The following is a 16873-nucleotide window of genomic DNA, read 5'->3' as shown; positions in this document are numbered from 1 at the left end:
ACTCCGGCATTGTTCTGGGGCACTGGGGTGGGGAAACAGTGGCCTCCATCAAAAAATGATGGAAACAATTCTGAAAAGTAGTCTCCTTTCTTCCACCATGCCCTTCCTGATCACATGTTTAATCAGGGGGGTGGGAGCAGGGAGGAAGAAGGAATGGCAGTGGAAACACTCCAGCTGAGAACAGAGGGCTTGCTGCTGCAGTTCCTGCTTGTCCAGGGTCTTCAGGAAGCCTCTTGAAAGGCAGTTCCCTGCAGCATCAAAACCCCCGAGGGTTGCATGCGAAGATGCTCTCTGCTCTCTGACCAAGAGCATGGAGCTCTGATTGAATCCTCTGTGGGCTGCACAGGGGTCCGTGCACAATTCTCTTGAAAGCGCTCTTGCAGAGGGCTTTTGGGCAGCCCCTTGCTTCTGGTTGAGCCTCTGAAAACCCGGACTGATCAGGATTTCAGCCCCACTCATCAGCTGATGAACAGAGATTGAATCCCACTGCCTTGGTTGCACAGCCCTGTTCCCCGCTGGAAACAGGAGTATGTGACCAATGCAGGATTTAACCCCGTCCTCCCACACAGTGGTAGCAGGAAATGGGCATGGCTTTAGGGAAAATGGCCTTGTGGCCCAAACTGGGCTCCCTGGTAGGCGAGGATTGGCCAAAGAAGTAGAAGTTCCCCAGCCTCATTATAGAGGCTAACCACACAGACACTTCATCCAGTCATATAAAATCCTTACAAAAATGCAACAATGAGTTAAAACAAGATGTCATCCTGGTGCATCATTTGAAACGATTATGCCACCAAACTTTAGCATTAAAAAAAAAAAGTCTTGCAGTACCACTGAAAACTGCTCAGGCTTGGTTTTTGTTGAGTCTCCAGAGCAAAGGAGAATCATCCCCCATTAAGCCAATATGCTAATCTAAAATATCTCCATCCAGCTAAGATGTTTCTCTTTTCATTTCAGGCACATGCTGATTCTGGCTTTTCTTCAGAGTATTTTGATGATGCCAAGGGCCTACTGAATGCCATAAAAAAGGACACCTCTCGAAGTTATGGCTTTACATTTGGCATAAGCCCTGAAGATGTCCCTTTGTCTCTGAGTATAGGCATTGGCTTATCAAAGGGTCAGGGGACCCTGAGAAATTTTACTGAATACGCAGCAAAGGTAATGAGAAATCAGGCGGAGGGGCCTTCTTACTCCTGCGATGCTAAATCACCCAAACACTCTGTTACTGATATTGCTTTATTTCCCTGCCCACATGTTTTCCCCTTGAAACAATAATCATCCTACCTTAATTTGTTCATGTAATTGCACGTGTGATCATTAGCAATTCTGTTTGCCTTCCTTATTACACTGAAGCAAACAGAAGCATTGTAATGGGAATGAAATTGAATTACAAGTAGAACAACGCATGCCATCTCGCCCCATCCCTCCTGTTTCATGGTGACATTAAGTATATAAATGAGTAAGTGCTTGGAGTGGCGAACAGAGTGGGGGAATTTAAAGAACTGCACGTCAGCAACAGTTGTCTTTGGGGAACATGTTCCAATGTCACAAATATATCTTGTTTAAATTAGTGCAAACCTGAGTGAATGGCTGCGAGAAGCATTTGTTTTCTTAATGGATATGAAATCTTTGGGAAATCCAGAGATGTAAACAGAACTGGGCTTTGTGTTTTGTCTTGCTTGAGCGTGGAAACCTTGTGTAATGGGTAGTTGCAAGCAGGGACCTACGGTAAAAAAAGGTAAAGGACCCCTGGATGATTAAGTCCAGTCAAAGACAACTATGGGGTCTCTCGCTTTTCAGGCCGAGGGATCCAGCATTTGTCTATGAACAAATGGATGAGGGAGCACAGATTGAATTGTAAGGGAGCAGAAAAACTACCTCCCCAAATTAAATTATCAGCTCTGCAACCCTTGCAAGCCCTTTGATGTCTGAAGAATACTTTCCTGAAGTTCCTGAAAGGACCTGCAGGGAGAGGGGCAGTTAGGCTTGGAGGATTCATAGTACATGGCATGTATCCTTTGGTCCCTGCCTTGCATATCACCACTAGCTCTCCTCAAGGTCATAATTAAAGGTAAAGGGACCCCTGACCATTAGGTCCAGTCGTGGCTGACTCTGGGGTTGCGGCACTCATCTCGCTTTACAGGCCGAGGGAGCCGGCATACAGTTTCTGGGTCATGTGGCCAGCATGACTAAGCCGCTTCTGGTGAATCAGAGCAGCGCACGGAAATGCCGTTTACCTTCCTGCCGGAGTGGTACCTATTTATCTACATGCACTTTGACGTGCTTTCAAACTGCTAGGTTAGCAGGAGCCAGGGACCAAGCAACAGGAGCTCACCCCATCGCAGGGATTCAAACCGCCGACCTTCTGATCAGCAAGTCCTAGGCTCTGTGGTTTAACCCACAGCACACCCATGTCCCCTAAGGTCATAATTACATAACCAAAACTCTGTAGCTTAGGATTGGTCCACAAAGAAAAGAAAGATATAGTCAGCCTTGCAACAGGCAAGAACTTTTCATTTATTCATACTCTAATACTAGAGTTGCTTCTCCATCTTTAGAAATTATTTCCTTCAGTTTGTTGTTTAATCAGATGATCATTATCCACAGCATCATTTTAGATCACTCACTTGGAAAAGTTCTCAAGCATCCCAACATGTGTTGCTTCATGCTTGAAATAAACTGGGATTGTATAAAATGGGGTGGAAAACCTTGTTCACTGTGAGGGTCACATTCTCCTGTGGAGAACCTGCTAGGACCCACATGCAAGTGATGCACAGGGCTAGAGGGCAAAGGATATGACTCTTCCCTTTGTATAGCAGGCTACATTCTAGCCATGCAACACTCAGAGGTTTATACCCACACACTCCTTTTTGTCCAGGCTACATGGGAGTTTATCACTGTTCAAACACATTGTAGCTTGGCAATAAAATTTGAGGGGGATGCAGAGTAGGCTGATAAGGAGCATGGTCTGGTGAGGTGGAATGGCCTAAGAAAGAAGAAGAAGAGTTTGGATTTGATATCCCGCTTTACCACTCCCCTTCAGGAGTCTCAAAGCGGCTAACATTCTCCTTTCCCTTCCTCCCCCACAACAAACACTCTGTGAGATGAGTGGGGCTGAGAGACTTCAGAGAAGTGTGACTAGCCCAAGGTCACCCAGCAGCTGCATGTGGAGGAGCAGAGACGCGAACCCGGTTCACCAGATTACGGGTCTAACGCTCTTAACCACTACCCAAGGGCCAGGTAGAAAGGTATGGAGGGCCAAATTTGGCCCCCAAGGTTCTGCACCCCTGGTATAAGAGCACAGCCTTGCCCTATCGGTCTCTTTTGGTTCCTGCCAAAAAGAAAGAAGGATATAACGTCAGAAAAAAGTGGGTAAATTATGTATTTTGCCCTGCTTCATCTACAGAATGTTGCATTTATTCGAGCTCGTACCAAAGTACAGACAGCGCGTTTCAAGATGAGAAGAGGTGACATTGTCCTGGATGAAGAGATGCTTCAGTCTCTGATGGAGCTTCCAGATCGGTACAACTACGGAATGTATGCCAGGTTCATTAATGAGTATGGCACCCACTTTATGACATCTGGGACCATGGGAGGCATATTCGAATACATCGTTGTGGTCAACAAAGATGAGATGAGAAAAAGAGGTTTGCAGGTTTAATTTATTCTACCCGCTTGGCACATTGTAGGGTGCTAGAAACCAATTCCTTGATACACGTAAAGCATATTGATCAGCAGTATGTTGTAATGACCCAGAAACTCAAGATTCCTATTCAGCACACTGCTCTTTTATTCAACAGTGTTATGAACTTGCATGCCCAAACTTGTTTCTTCGAGTTAATAAATAATTTCCTTCCAGGTATAGCAAAAATAACAGCAATGATAACTCCAGGAATTTCTTGTCTTTAGCCTTGAAATTTCTGCATTTCAAAGCGCATGTGACAGCATCCTGCAGACAGACCTAGATAAATTCAAAGGCATTTCTTGACTCGTAAAGTGTAAACAAACAATGTTTTTGGCATTGCACCTACCATTTTACACAAGGTGGCTTTCAAACTGCAGAATGACAGAGATCTGCTAGCTTCAGCTTTCAGCAAATGAAGGCATCCAAAGACAGCATAGTTCTGCCTACACTTTGTGTTCATGTAGCCAAGCTTCTGCAGTTGTTGCCATGCACATTTCATGATAGTTGAAGCATAAAGCCTTCTAATCATCAATGGGAAATTTCCTATAATAACACGATTCTCTTGTTCATTTTTGCAAAGCCATCTACTGTGTCATAAAACCCAGAACCTGCTGTGCCTTCTGTGATACCAGTATATTAGTTATTCACATTCTCTTCCAAAGGTTCTGGTTTGGTGACTTCATTCTGGGATTCTCTATGGAAAAGGGTGACATCAGCAACACCAGGCTTAGCCAGGTATCTCTAATCTTAGGGAGACTAGTTCAGCATCCCTGGTCTTCACAGTGTGTCTTGGCTCCTACCCAAAACATAGCAGCAGGTGCACCTGGCAAGGAAGCAATGCTTTATTAAAGCAGATTAACGGTGCAGATTCAGTTGCGAGGAAAGAGCCAGATATAGTCCAGAAGGTTTTACAAGGCAAAAGGTTAGCAGGGAAAGTCTGGTCTAAGAGCAAGGGTTAGGGTTCATGCATCCAAGATAAGTAGTGAGAATTGCACAGCTGCACAGGAACTGTGAAGTTGTTCCAACAAGTTTCCCCACCTACTCACCAAGCTTTTAAGCAGAGGCAGAGAATGCCCAGCTACTCACAAGAATCTTGGTTGTTTGCAGAAACTCCTGGCACACAATTAAATATATGTAAGTTTAGGGGTTACTGTCCTCAAAGAGAATCCTGACCCACTGTAGCCCTTGTTTATTTATTTGAATGATTTATATCCCAGCTTTCTAAGCTGAAGTGTACTTAAGGTAGTTTATAATAAAGCAAATTGGCAACACCATCATGGGCAGGCACCATCACTAGCAACTCACTAGCAAGTTGTGCACTCTGTCATTGCTCTCTTTGTGCCACTGCCTACGTCTTTGTCAAACCTAGATTAGGGTCAGCAGGATTCCCAGTGATTTTCTGGATGAGTTTCTCCGTTTCCCATTTTTCCAATCTTTCCAATCTCAGTTCTCCACATTTCCACAATAGCTTGTGATTATCTTTTTTTTAAAAAAAACAACAAAAAACCTCCTAAAAACTCACTGGCATTATAGTGATGATTTCTCCTAATATATAAATGTTTGCATACAATTTTGCCTAATATACATTTTTGCAAAGCAATTTCATCCCTAATATAATGCATTTTCATCTGCTATTTTCACTAACATTTATGCACACTTTACCGCCATATTTAATTTTTTTGTACACATTCCTTCACTGGAGAACTGCATTTCAAAATTTGGAAGAACTGTGAATTTTGAAGGATGCCTGCATTTCAGTCCTTTTATTGTTTTGGAAAGTGTGAATTAGGTCAGTTCACCAACTGAATTGAATCCCCATTCCTGCTTGAGAGTAGGGAGACTGCTATAAAATTCCCAGTCCCCTGCCAGCCGACTGCAGCTCATCATCCCTCCTTTTCTCCCGTTAATTTATTTGTCCTTAATATTCTTGGGAAAGTGTCTTTCCTGGACATGAAGGCTGAATGATAAAGAAAAGAGCTTGCCAAGAGGGGCTTCAGGAAGCTGACTGCCAAGTGAAGAGGAAGAATGAATTAGCAGCATCTAGACAGAGCCATTATTTTACTTTATATTTTGCTTACTGTATTTCAGAAGTGCTGTGATTTATTGCAACAAGATGGCCCTACTGTAAGGAAGAGGGAAGTTGAAGTTCTAAAAGAGACAAAAAATGTGTCCCAGAACAGACATAATTTTTACTTTTATGTAGGATACTTGTATAATTTCATCTACAGTGCATACCATAAAAAGAGGGCACATTTATCAAGCTGGTGCTCTGGTTAAGTGCTACATTGAGTAAGGAGACGCAAATCAATGGTTCAGTGAACAGCAGCCCTTTGCTTCAGCACGGCCAGCATCTGAAAGCAAATGTTTTCTCGAGAATTATGGGTTTGTTTCCCTTCTTTTAAATATGCTGGTGATGGATACAACTGGTACCCACTCCGCCATGGATGGCCTGATGAAATGCTGCAGAAAATACAGCCTCGAGGGCTTGACTGCTGAAGCTTGCCTTCACAGTCAGGGTCGGAGCAATTGCTAGATTAAGACTGTGATCCTATGTACATGTACTTGGCAGCAATTTCCCATAGCCGCCCATTCTGGCTTCTGAAATTTAACCAGATATTGCCCATGCACTTTCAAGCGTGTTTTTTACACTTGCAAGGCAGAAGGTCCCAGATTCAATCTCTGTCATCCCCAGGGAGACCCCCAGGGAGCTGCTGGCAGGCCATGAGCGAGAGAGACCAATGCTCTGACTTGGGCTGTTCCGTTGATTTTTTTCTTCTTTTAATGAAAGCAGAACCTTGTACCCACAAAACAAATGCTACACTTGGGTGCATGTAGAACTGCAGTTGCATACAATCCTAGCTTTTTTAAATCTGAAGACAGTTCCTGTGGATAATAATAATAATAATAATAATAATAATAATAATAATAATAATTGTATTATTTATATCCCACCCATCTGGCTGGGTTTACCCTGCCACTCTGGGTGGCTCCCAACAGCACAATAAGACATCAAACATTAAAAACCTCCCTAAACTTGTTAGAAAAGAAAATACAGTGGTACATCTGTTATGTACGTAATTCGTTCCAAAGGTCTGTTCTTAACCTGAAACACTTCTTAACCTGAAGCACCACTTTAGCTAATGGTGCCTCCTGCTGCCGCCGCGCTGCCGCTACACGATTTCTGTTCTCATCCTGAAGCAAAGTTCTTAACCCGAGGTACTATTTCTGGGTTAGTGGAGTTTGTAACCTGAAGCGTATGTAACCTGAAGCGTATGTCACAGCAAGGAAGTTAGAGGAAAGCAGGAGCCTCGTGAACAGCCCCAATGTTATCTTTTGCTCTTTCTTTCAAAGGAAAACGCTTTTGTTTTATGACTTCACTGAGAAACAATGCAATTTACTTGTGGTTTATCACTACACAGAAAGAGATTTTTTCCCCTTTTGTGATTAATTCAAAAATTAAAAGCATAAATCAATCTAATTGGTGGGCCATATTCATATCATTGGATTTGCATCCCGTAATAAGCAATCTTGTTTACTCCTTCCTTAAATTGCCAATATTTTGTATGATCATCATTTTGCTGCTTCTGCTGCATTCAGATTGATCAGCCTTGGATTCTTCCCCCCTGTGGCAACCAATAACAAATTGTATTGACTGGCCCTTGCTGAAAATAATTACTTAACAGGAACAATAATATATCAATTAATCAGAGTGTAGTTCAACTTTAATTTTATGGCACTCAAACAGTGATAAACAATAATCATTCCTATTGCTTACAGTAAATATATTTCACTCGGTTGTGTTGTTAACAGTTGTAGACTAGTTAAGCACAAGCCATTGAATACTATAGATTTATTAATACACTGTCAGCAGGCAGCAAATGAATATAAATTCAGCAATTGGGGAAATTTGTTTTATTAGCTGTGGTAAAGAACTGACCAAGCTATAACTTTATTGAGAGCCTTCTCTCTAGGGAGCTAGAAGCCCTAACTTCTGTTAATTAGAAGTTTTGCCAAACAGCGCAAGCCCCACATCGTAACATGTACACTTTCAGGATTGAAAAAAAGCAAAATTCCAAACTGTGGATTAAATCTGGTATCTGCTTTAACTAAAATCTCATAACAGTAGCTGATTTCGATTAAAATTTGCCATTCATGTGTTCCCCTTTTCTCCCTCAGTCTCTGCCTTCATTGCAGCTGCAAGGAGAATACAGTGGTACCTCGGGTTACATAAGCTTCAGGTTACAGACTCCGCTAACCCAGAAGTAGTACCTCGGGTTAAGAACTTTGCTTCAGGATGAGAACAGAAATCGCGTGGTGGCGGCGTGGCAGGCCTCATTAGCTAAAGTGGTGCTTCAGGTTAAGAACAGTTTCAGGTTAAGAACAGACCTCCAGAACGAATTAAGTTCTTAACCTGAGGTATCACTGTAATTCAGAAGCTTTTGCTTTCATTTTTAATTAAACACAGTTTGTTGTTTCATTCAAATGTGGCAAACTGTGGTTAGTCTTAACTATGGAGTGGAAGAAGCTGCCTTGTTTCAACAAGCCATACTTGAGGTTCATCACAGTTTAAAAGCTTCCGGTCTCCTTGTGGCCACACCAGAGGGGAGGGGAGGAGAAGCATGCAAGCCTAGAGTTTGTTCTGGATCCTTTCCATTATAATGCTCCATAGTTTTATATAGTATTTACCCCTTTGTCCACATATATCCAACTTCTCAACGGCTGATTAGAGGCACTTGTGATTTGGGGTGGGGCCAGGAAAAGTCTTTGCCCGGGTCCCTTCTTGTCATGCTAAGGTTGCAGTGGTGTGTATACCAGTAGTGCTATTTTACATTTTGTACAATCTCTAAGCACAATGTTAGCAGCAACAAAGCAAATAAATAACTTGAGTAGCTGGTAGTCATTCTTGTGACTCTGATCCACATTGCTGGTTGGTACATCCCCTTCTAAGTACATGGTGCAGCATGCCACACTGATAGCCAAATACTAGAGGGAGGTGAAAGGGGACATGACCCAGCAGAGAGCATTGAGCAACAATGCTGTATGATCTGTCGAAGAAATATCACCCTTTACAATTGATGGGAGACAAACAGGGCTCCACAGGGCTCCTCCTATGTTTCAAGAAGAAGAAGAAGAAATCAATAGACGTTCTGCTGCTGACTCCAATGGAAAATGAATGAAGTTCTTTGCCTGTCGTAACATCAATGTAACCAAATGACTGCTGAGCCTTTTTGCAGCAAATTCTCTCAAAATTGAGATTACAAATCAGTGTTGGAACATGTAGCTTCAGTTGCCCTCACACATTTCTTGGTGGTGTTTCTAACCTTTTTTTAAAAAATAATAATGGGCTGGGGCTTTATTCGGTGGCAACTGTAGAATAAAATTTATATTGTTTTCAGAAAGCAGAATTGTACTTACTGCTTCACTGGTGATAGCTTTCCAGGTTCCAGCTATTGATTTTTTCTTTCTTTCTCCCTCGGACAGTGACTAATGAAAAGTAGCTCAAATGGAACTGTACGTTTTCGAGTTATTGTTTGCATACATGTATTGAGTAACATCTTAACACTTGAAGATTTATAGTCAGTATCTAGGGATATAAAACTGTGATTGACAGTTGCCTTCCCTCCCTTTCCTTCAGGGGTTACAAGGGACATGGTAAGCTCCTGTTTTGGTGGATCGTTAGGGTTAAGCTATAACCTTGACGACGCGGACATAACCATAGGTGCCAAGGTGTCCTTCGAACGCTGCTCAAAGGATGCAAGCCAAGACACAGGTAGGAAATGCATCCACATTTTCCAAAAACCTCTCCCTCTTTTTCTTATTTGAAAAGGGTATATTTGCCTTCCAGGAAAGTTGAATCATTTAGTAAAGTCATTCTTTCGTAATCGCAAGGACCACACCGACAAGAACAATCCTATACCTCTCCACTTTCTTCCAATGGGGCTGGTGTAGTGGAACGTGCTGTAGAAGCCATTGGGACCTACTTCCATATCGTGTTTAGGGAGAGGTGATAACAATAACAATAACAACAATAACAACAATAACAACGATAACAATTTATTTCTACCCCACCCATCCAGCTGGGTCTCCCCAGCCACTCTGGGCGGCTTCCAACAGAAGGTTAAAAATACATTAAACCATCAGTTATTAAAAACTTCCCTAAACAGGGCTGCTCTGTTAAGTACTCATGACGCTTCATTCATGCAAGGCATTCAATATTGTGCTTGATCAGGACGATGCAGCTAGGGCAGAATGCTGCAGCACAGCTCCTGACCGGAGTGAGACCTTGTGCTCAGAGGAAAGACATGCCTGTTCATGGCTCATTCACTTAGCTGCTACCCACACCACCATTTGCAACCTTAATGTCGTCCTATGTGTCCCGTTAGTAAAACAAACAAACAGCAAATAATTTAATTTAAAAATCCTTAATTGTCTGGCATTTTCAGGCACTTTTACCACCTGCAGCTGAAAAAGTGCAATGCATGTGATGCTATTATACTGTTATTACTCTCATCTTGAATTGTCTTTAGATAAAACAAATAACAAATAAAATAAAGATCCTCCTAAGTGAGCTCAGGAGCACACAAGTGGCATTTGAGCTTCCTTTGGCATCTTACCTCTATGAGTGTCTGCTAGGCCATCGCCTTGTAATAGTGCCTTGCTGTCAAATGTCCTCCACCGAGTCACCCTGACGAAGCAATTTTGACTCCACTAGTGGATTCATAGAAGCAAACAGTAATCCATTTCATTGCCCAACTTTCCAGACTCTCAAAAGGAAAAGGCAGTCATTGAGGATATTATTCCCCGGGTTCGAGGCGGAGACGCAGCCTCAGTTGGAAGACTGATGGGAAGCTGGAACGCCAATGCATACCGTTATTGGGGGAGGTCATTAAAACTTAATCCCACTGTTATTGATTTTGAGGTAAGCCTTTTTCTTTCAGTTGTAGAAACGCCACATCTCCAAAGGATTGAAAGTGTACTAGACCAGATCATTTTATATTTTTATTGCTATTCCATCTTAGGACAGGATTAAATGTAATGGGCCACTGATCTGCTGACCTATTTCACAATGAGCAAATGCATTTTTTTTAAAGCAGCACCTTCGAAGCAAGGGAGATAAGACACAGAATCTATCTCGAATATCGAAGTTTCAGTTCATTGCAATATGGCGACTAGCTTGTCAAAAAGAAGCTTTAAACAGTCATATTCATCCATGTTATATAATTCTTGGAAAAGGAGAAGCAGAATCATGCACATTCCCCCTCCCCAGGATACCAAGTGCAGCTCTAAAGCAGGCATGGCCAAACTCGGCCCTCCAGCTGTTTTGGGACTACAACTCCCATCATCAGGACCAGTGGTCAGGGATGATGGGAACTGTAGTCCCAAAACATCTGGAGGGCCGAGTTTGGCCATGCCTGCTCTAAAGAATCCTTTCTGCAGAAGGATTCATATGCACAGACAGGTGACATGGAAGTGGCGCAGGAGACTTGTGGAGTGGACTTGTGGAGCAATGGGTATTAAGAAGTCCTGCTGGGGGTGCATCTACAACCATTCAGCTTTGATGCACGGTCTCTGATAAAGGACAGCAGAGAGATGGGTGGATACAAAGCTTGCAAGGATACTATCCCAGTTCAGATGGGCAGTTGGAGCAGATGCTTTGCGGAGCAGAGTATGGGGAGGAAGTGTTGCAATCCATCCGTATCGGACTTCTAAGGCAGGTTAGCTATGCAGCACCAAGTGAGCAGCTAGCTCCACAAAAAGCTAGAGGTGAGTGGAGGCCTTAAGAATCTCTTCCCACAGCCCATGTTTCTCAAGGTTTAGCCCCTGGTTTGAAGACTGTGTGGTTGTAAAAGGGACATCCCTGTGGCCCGAAGGGGGTGTGCAACCTGTCTGTATTGGCTGTACCAGAAGCTCCTGATTTCTCTGCTGAGCCAGGCTTGGTGGGGTGGCACCCGAGAGGGTTCTGGCTTGGGAGCTGAGAAAGAAGCCATGATGTGCTCTAGAAGGTCCTCCTCCAGAGCAAGGCATTGTGAGTGAGGCCGCATGGATGGAGCCTTCACCACCGGTCCTTTGCTGCAATGGGGGCAAGTTACTATTTAAAGTGACCTAAAACCATTATACTTGTTTACCACCGTCATCCAGTGCACTATGGATGATCTCACCTATAGTGCCTCACTCTGAAGAAGGACCCCTCTGAGCTGCTGCTTTGTTGGCAGTTGTGTGGACAAGCGAATGGGAGGGGGCTTCAGAGTGACTGCGGGGAGGAAGGTTGAGGTGATGGGGTGATGGTGCTTTGTTTTTGAGGCTCATCATGAGAAAAGGCTCTTAGCAGTCCCTGTGTATTCTCTGCACAGATCTTCCATTAATGCTGCCCAAAACACACTACTGTTTGCCTGTAGCCTATTCTATAACCTTTAAATGGCTGCTGCAGGAGCTCTGCCAGTGCTTGTAGTTTTGGAGCGGATTCAAGCACCCAATAATTAGTTATGTCCACTTGAATGTCCCCTTATCTTGACTCATGGTTGTTTGCTAAAAGGCCTTGTGTAAATATTGTTCCGGAACATCATTTTTCAAGGCCATGTCACAGCTCTTCTGTGGAAATCCCTACTGCCCTTGTGAAGTACAGAAAGCAAAACCTCTGCAAATAGACTGTCCTGTGTGGTCCTGGCAGCTCTAAGCGTTACTTGTATCTATATCTTGCTCTTTGCTGTTCCTTCCTGGGTGGCTCACTGTCCTCCTTTGTGCACATGCACATGCACGTACACACCCACCCCAGGATGGCTGTTTGACTGAGGGTTGAGACAAAATGGTTTCCCTGATCAGGTGCAGGACAATCCTGATTTTCTGTGGTTGTTTTTTTGCTTGTTCTGCAAGAAGTTGTTTTTCATTTGTTAAGATGAGTTGCTGCCCTGGCAGCATATTTCTGCAGTGTTCCTTCTCTCTGCTTGTGGTACATTATGGCTTGTGCTACAAAGACTGATTGTGTAAATGTGTGGCCCTTCTGTGGGTGTGGGTGCCTTATGCCCTATGTCACAGCATAATGGGGGAGGTTGTGACCAGGTGAGTTGCAAGCAAGCTCAGTCTACTGTCCAAATGCTGACTATTGCAGGGCAACTTCAAGGTCCCTGCTCACACTTCCTTCTTACGATTCCTTAAAACTTGGGCCAGAAATCCCTTCAAATTTCTTCAGTCTTCCAATAGCCTTTCAGATAGAGGGCTGATCTCTGTAAAGTAGGATATATGACCACTCCGGAGTGTGTGAGGTGTCCTTAGTAAGTGAGAAGTTTTCTTCAGGCCACCCACTGCCCAGCATTGTTAGGTAGCCTACCAAAGGGCTTTCCAAGCTACTATTTAACAGTTATTCTGCCAGTTTTGAGAAGCTATTCCTCCTGGGTATTGCATTTCCAACCCTTTACCCATCCATTAGCAACGTCACGGATAATTCCCCACCTATTATTCCACAGCTGCAACCCATAACTGAAATACTGCCTAGAACCAACCTTGCCAATATTGAAGCCAAAAGGCAAAACCTGAAGAGAGCTTTGGATGAATACTTAATCGAGTTCAGTGCCTGCCGCTGTGGGCCGTGCCAGAACAACGGTGAACCGGTGCTGATGGGGTCCTCCTGTGTTTGCGAGTGCCAGCAGGGTTCAGAAGGCCCAGCGTGTGAGAACACAAGACAGAGGGGTAAGGTGAAACCATTGGAGGGAAAGGTCTGCTGAATACATCATTCTGACTCTGGCTAATTGATACCTACCGAGATCTATCCATCAATCAACACCTCCTTTCGATGCCTTTGATCATCTTGCATGCCAGGCAACCTAAGGGGCCTTATACAGGAATAAAATTAACAGCTCAAGTGATTATTATAAGTAAGCCAGGTTAAGCAAAGAAGGTTTTAGAGGTAACAAATGTTCCAGTGTCATAAATCATACCAGAGGCGGCAGGACCTGAGCCAAAGTATGGCACCAACTGAATATTAATGTTAAAGTCTTGCAGCCTCATCCCTGGGGCAGATGTGGGTGTGCCTAAGCTGATTTATTTCAGCAGGTTTTGGAGCACCTAAGTCTGCATAGGATCAGGCCAGTCCTCTTGTCAAGTCTTGCTCAAGGTGCCTTTGCAAGGTTCCATTTCTTGTCTTTAAGTTTCTACTCATAATGTATTGTGTCACAGGTCGTCCAACGGATGGTGGTTGGAGCTGCTGGACACCATGGACTCCCTGCCAAGCTGGATCTAGAAGGCGGACAAGACAGTGTATCAACCCAGTTCCTCAAAATGGTGGAGCCATGTGCGCAGGGAAGAGTGTAGAAATACAGGGATGCTAACATCTTGCCATGAGTGGGTTAATGAGTCGGGTTGCCAAACAAGAAAATGATGGTATGAGTGCTGAGTCAAATGCATTGGGCTATTAATATCTGTGATAAAGGTGCCCAACAGAATGAATAAAGGGGAGGGAATTGGGGAGGGGGCTCATTGCTTAGGGGCTAACAACTATGGCAGCTATTCTAGTTGTCATGTATAAGGCTGCAATGAAAAGGAATATAGTTCCCCCCCAAAAAAACAAAATATGAAAGGAAAGGGACTGCCGTGAGTATTACTGGCCTGCAGTATCACAGATTGACAGTTACAACAGGGCTGTCCAGTAGCTCACCCTCCATATGCACATTCAGTGTGCAGAGCAGCACTGAGTGTAGATGAGCTGCCTCAGGGTTATGGTTGTGCAATTTCCTCCACCATGAGACCAGCTTGCAACTAAATTACTTCCACATTTCCGTGATGTGGCAAGTGTGGACTTAGTTGGAAACTGTCCATGGAGGAACAAGGTGTTACACAACCACTTCACTACAAGGCCAAGTGGATACAACCAGAGTTTATCGTGTCTGTAAATCTCACGGCTGATTCATATAACCACTTTTTATGCCCCCTCCCCCCTTGCTGCTATGACTGGGCCATTTCAGCAGTCTAACAAAGCCCTGTTTTCTTATTTAGTCTCCACAAAAGGCCATTTTGTGTTAGTTTTGCAATAGTGTGCCAAATCAGGAGCTCATGCACGTAGTTTAACACCGCCATTTTCCTTCCATAGTAACAAAAATGTTACCCTGGATGGGAGAAAATGGTCCTAGGTATGGTCATGTGATGATTGGGTCCTCACAGTCTTCAAAGATTGTCTATTGAAAGCCTGAGACCTGTTAGGACATTTTGATGTGGCATCTCCTCCTCAGACTCATGTAGAGATACATTGGTGGGGTGAGAATTGCAATCACTGAGCAGACCATATACATTGCCTCTTCCATTCACCACCATCAAGTGAACAAATTTCTGAAACAAAGCAATCCTCATCCTTACATGGTACTTAGATTGTACAACGAATATTGCACCCTTATATATTGTGCTTCTTCTAAGTACAATTGATTCCACTAGAATAGCCCTTCCAGACAATTAGTCCCCTAGGTTTTCAATCCCAAAGGAAGCCTTAGCGTCCTTTTTTAATCTCTCTCTCTCTCTCTCTCTCTCTCTCTCTCTCTCTCTCTCTCACACACACACACACACACACACACAAACAATACTTTTGTAGCCCATGGAATCACACAACCAAAGCATTTGACCCAGAATTCAGTGCAACTCTTTTGGCAGTCATATCAAAACACATTTCTGTAAATTCTTCCGATCTGGTTCTGAAATGTTGGCAGCAAATATGCACTTTTAAAGAAAGTGGATCAATCTGAATTGTTACAAAGTAAAGATAATAAAAGCATTTTTTAAAAAAACAACAACAACCAGATGCCACTTATGTCAGAACTACATAACATATAGTGCAGCATATGCTTACAAGTGGGCAGAGGGAAAATGCTCCACAGGTACCCTTCATCCTATACATGCATCACAGAGAGCTATACAGAAAGGAAAGAAGGGCTCATGCACACCATTCATCTAATTCATTCAATTGATATATTTGCTAATATCAGTAACTGCTTATTTGCTTGAAAAATGACACATTCCTGATTCACAGAGCATAGAATGGACTGGATATCAAAACAGGGGTGAATAGTGGACAAGAAAACCTGAATAATGCTTTACTTTTGTTCCAAGCAGATACACTGCCAACTTCAAAGATTCTAAAATCCAGGTGCTATAATTTTTAATATAACGTGATGATGAATAAAAGAATCATAGTCACATGCAGCCTGTCCACAGAGGACATTGCTGCACAAATGAGGCTATTTTCCCTTTAAGACTGGCCATGAATCATCTATTAGAACACCAGCATTTTATCTCCAAGGGTTCCAGAGCTGGAGATGTTAACAGTCCAGTTGATTTAGGAGCCCTTTTGGAAAACAAGACATAAATCTCAGTACAGGAATATGCACAGGATTGAACTGATTCCAAAGACTGTAGTTGGGAGTCCACAGCAATATGCTTTGAATGAATGACTGCAAAAAACCAATAAAAACAGGCACAAACAAACCAATGCACACAGTGAATACCAACCATGCTGCATTTGATTGTGCTGTGCATTTTGCAAAGGAATTAAAGAACTATGATGGTGGACTGGCTGTCAATAATAGAGGAGAAAATCAAGCAACATCATGCTTAAAACCAGGTTTCCAGATAGCCCCTCTCCATTTGCTTCTCCACCCAAGACTTGATTGTGTCTCTCAGTCGGCTTAGCTGGAAGGACTAGAGGGCATGGACTGGTAAACACAACAGCTGCCATAGGCTAGAAGAGCCATGAGAACAATCCTTGTGACCAATGGGAGAGTGCAAAAACTGGGAAAAGAAACCTATATCCTCTGACTTTGATGTGCTAGATGCAGGTGTGTGGCTGCCAGGAGGCGCTGGGTTTGAACTGGGAATCTTTGGAATTGTGAACAGTGCTCCATGTGGTGAGCAGTGGCGTAGCGTGGGGGGTGCAGGGGGGGCCGGCCGCACCGGGCGCAACATCTGGGGTTAGGGCAAATCCACGGGTTAGGGGGCGCAAATCCACGGGTTAGGGGGCGCAAATTACTTGCCTTGCCCCGGGTGCTGACAACCCACGCTACGCCACTGGTGGTGAGCCATGAAACTACACATTACAGCTGCTGTAGGTAGTTTAGGGCCTAGACTGACTCCATCTAACTACATAAAAAGAGGGGTCCTGAATCAGACCATAGGCCCTTTCATCCAATGCTCACAGTGACCAACCAAATGCCACCG

At 43.6% G+C, this 16873-nt stretch overlaps 1 protein-coding gene and 1 long non-coding RNA gene across 2 annotated transcripts in view; one reads left to right on the top strand and one right to left on the bottom strand.

Annotated features, from left to right (window-relative positions):
- The window catches only part of C8A (complement C8 alpha chain), a 30099-nt gene extending 13955 nt beyond the window's left edge, over nt 1-16144 (top strand). The window contains exons 6-11 of the mRNA XM_083619363.1: nt 955-1155; nt 3404-3644; nt 9318-9452; nt 10444-10601; nt 13144-13366; nt 13853-16144. Of these exons, the coding sequence (XP_083475489.1) occupies nt 955-1155; nt 3404-3644; nt 9318-9452; nt 10444-10601; nt 13144-13366; nt 13853-14004 (1110 nt within the window). The 3' untranslated portion in view covers nt 14005-16144. The remainder of the gene's footprint in view (nt 1-954; nt 1156-3403; nt 3645-9317; nt 9453-10443; nt 10602-13143; nt 13367-13852) is intronic.
- Nucleotides 15085-16568, bottom strand: LOC310764989. The gene is made up of 2 exons (XR_014549393.1): nt 15247-16568; nt 15085-15210 (listed from the first exon to the last, which is right to left on the bottom strand). It is a non-coding gene; the product is annotated as an uncharacterized lncRNA (long non-coding RNA).
- Between the last annotated feature and the right edge of the window lie 305 nt (nt 16569-16873).

Source organism: Podarcis filfolensis, assembly GCF_964270895.1.
Source record: "Podarcis filfolensis genome assembly, chromosome: 6".
Lineage (NCBI taxonomy): Eukaryota > Metazoa > Chordata > Lepidosauria > Squamata > Lacertidae > Podarcis > Podarcis filfolensis.
The sequence above is the reverse complement of the archived record's forward strand: the minus strand, read 5'-3'. Positions and strand labels throughout refer to the sequence as shown.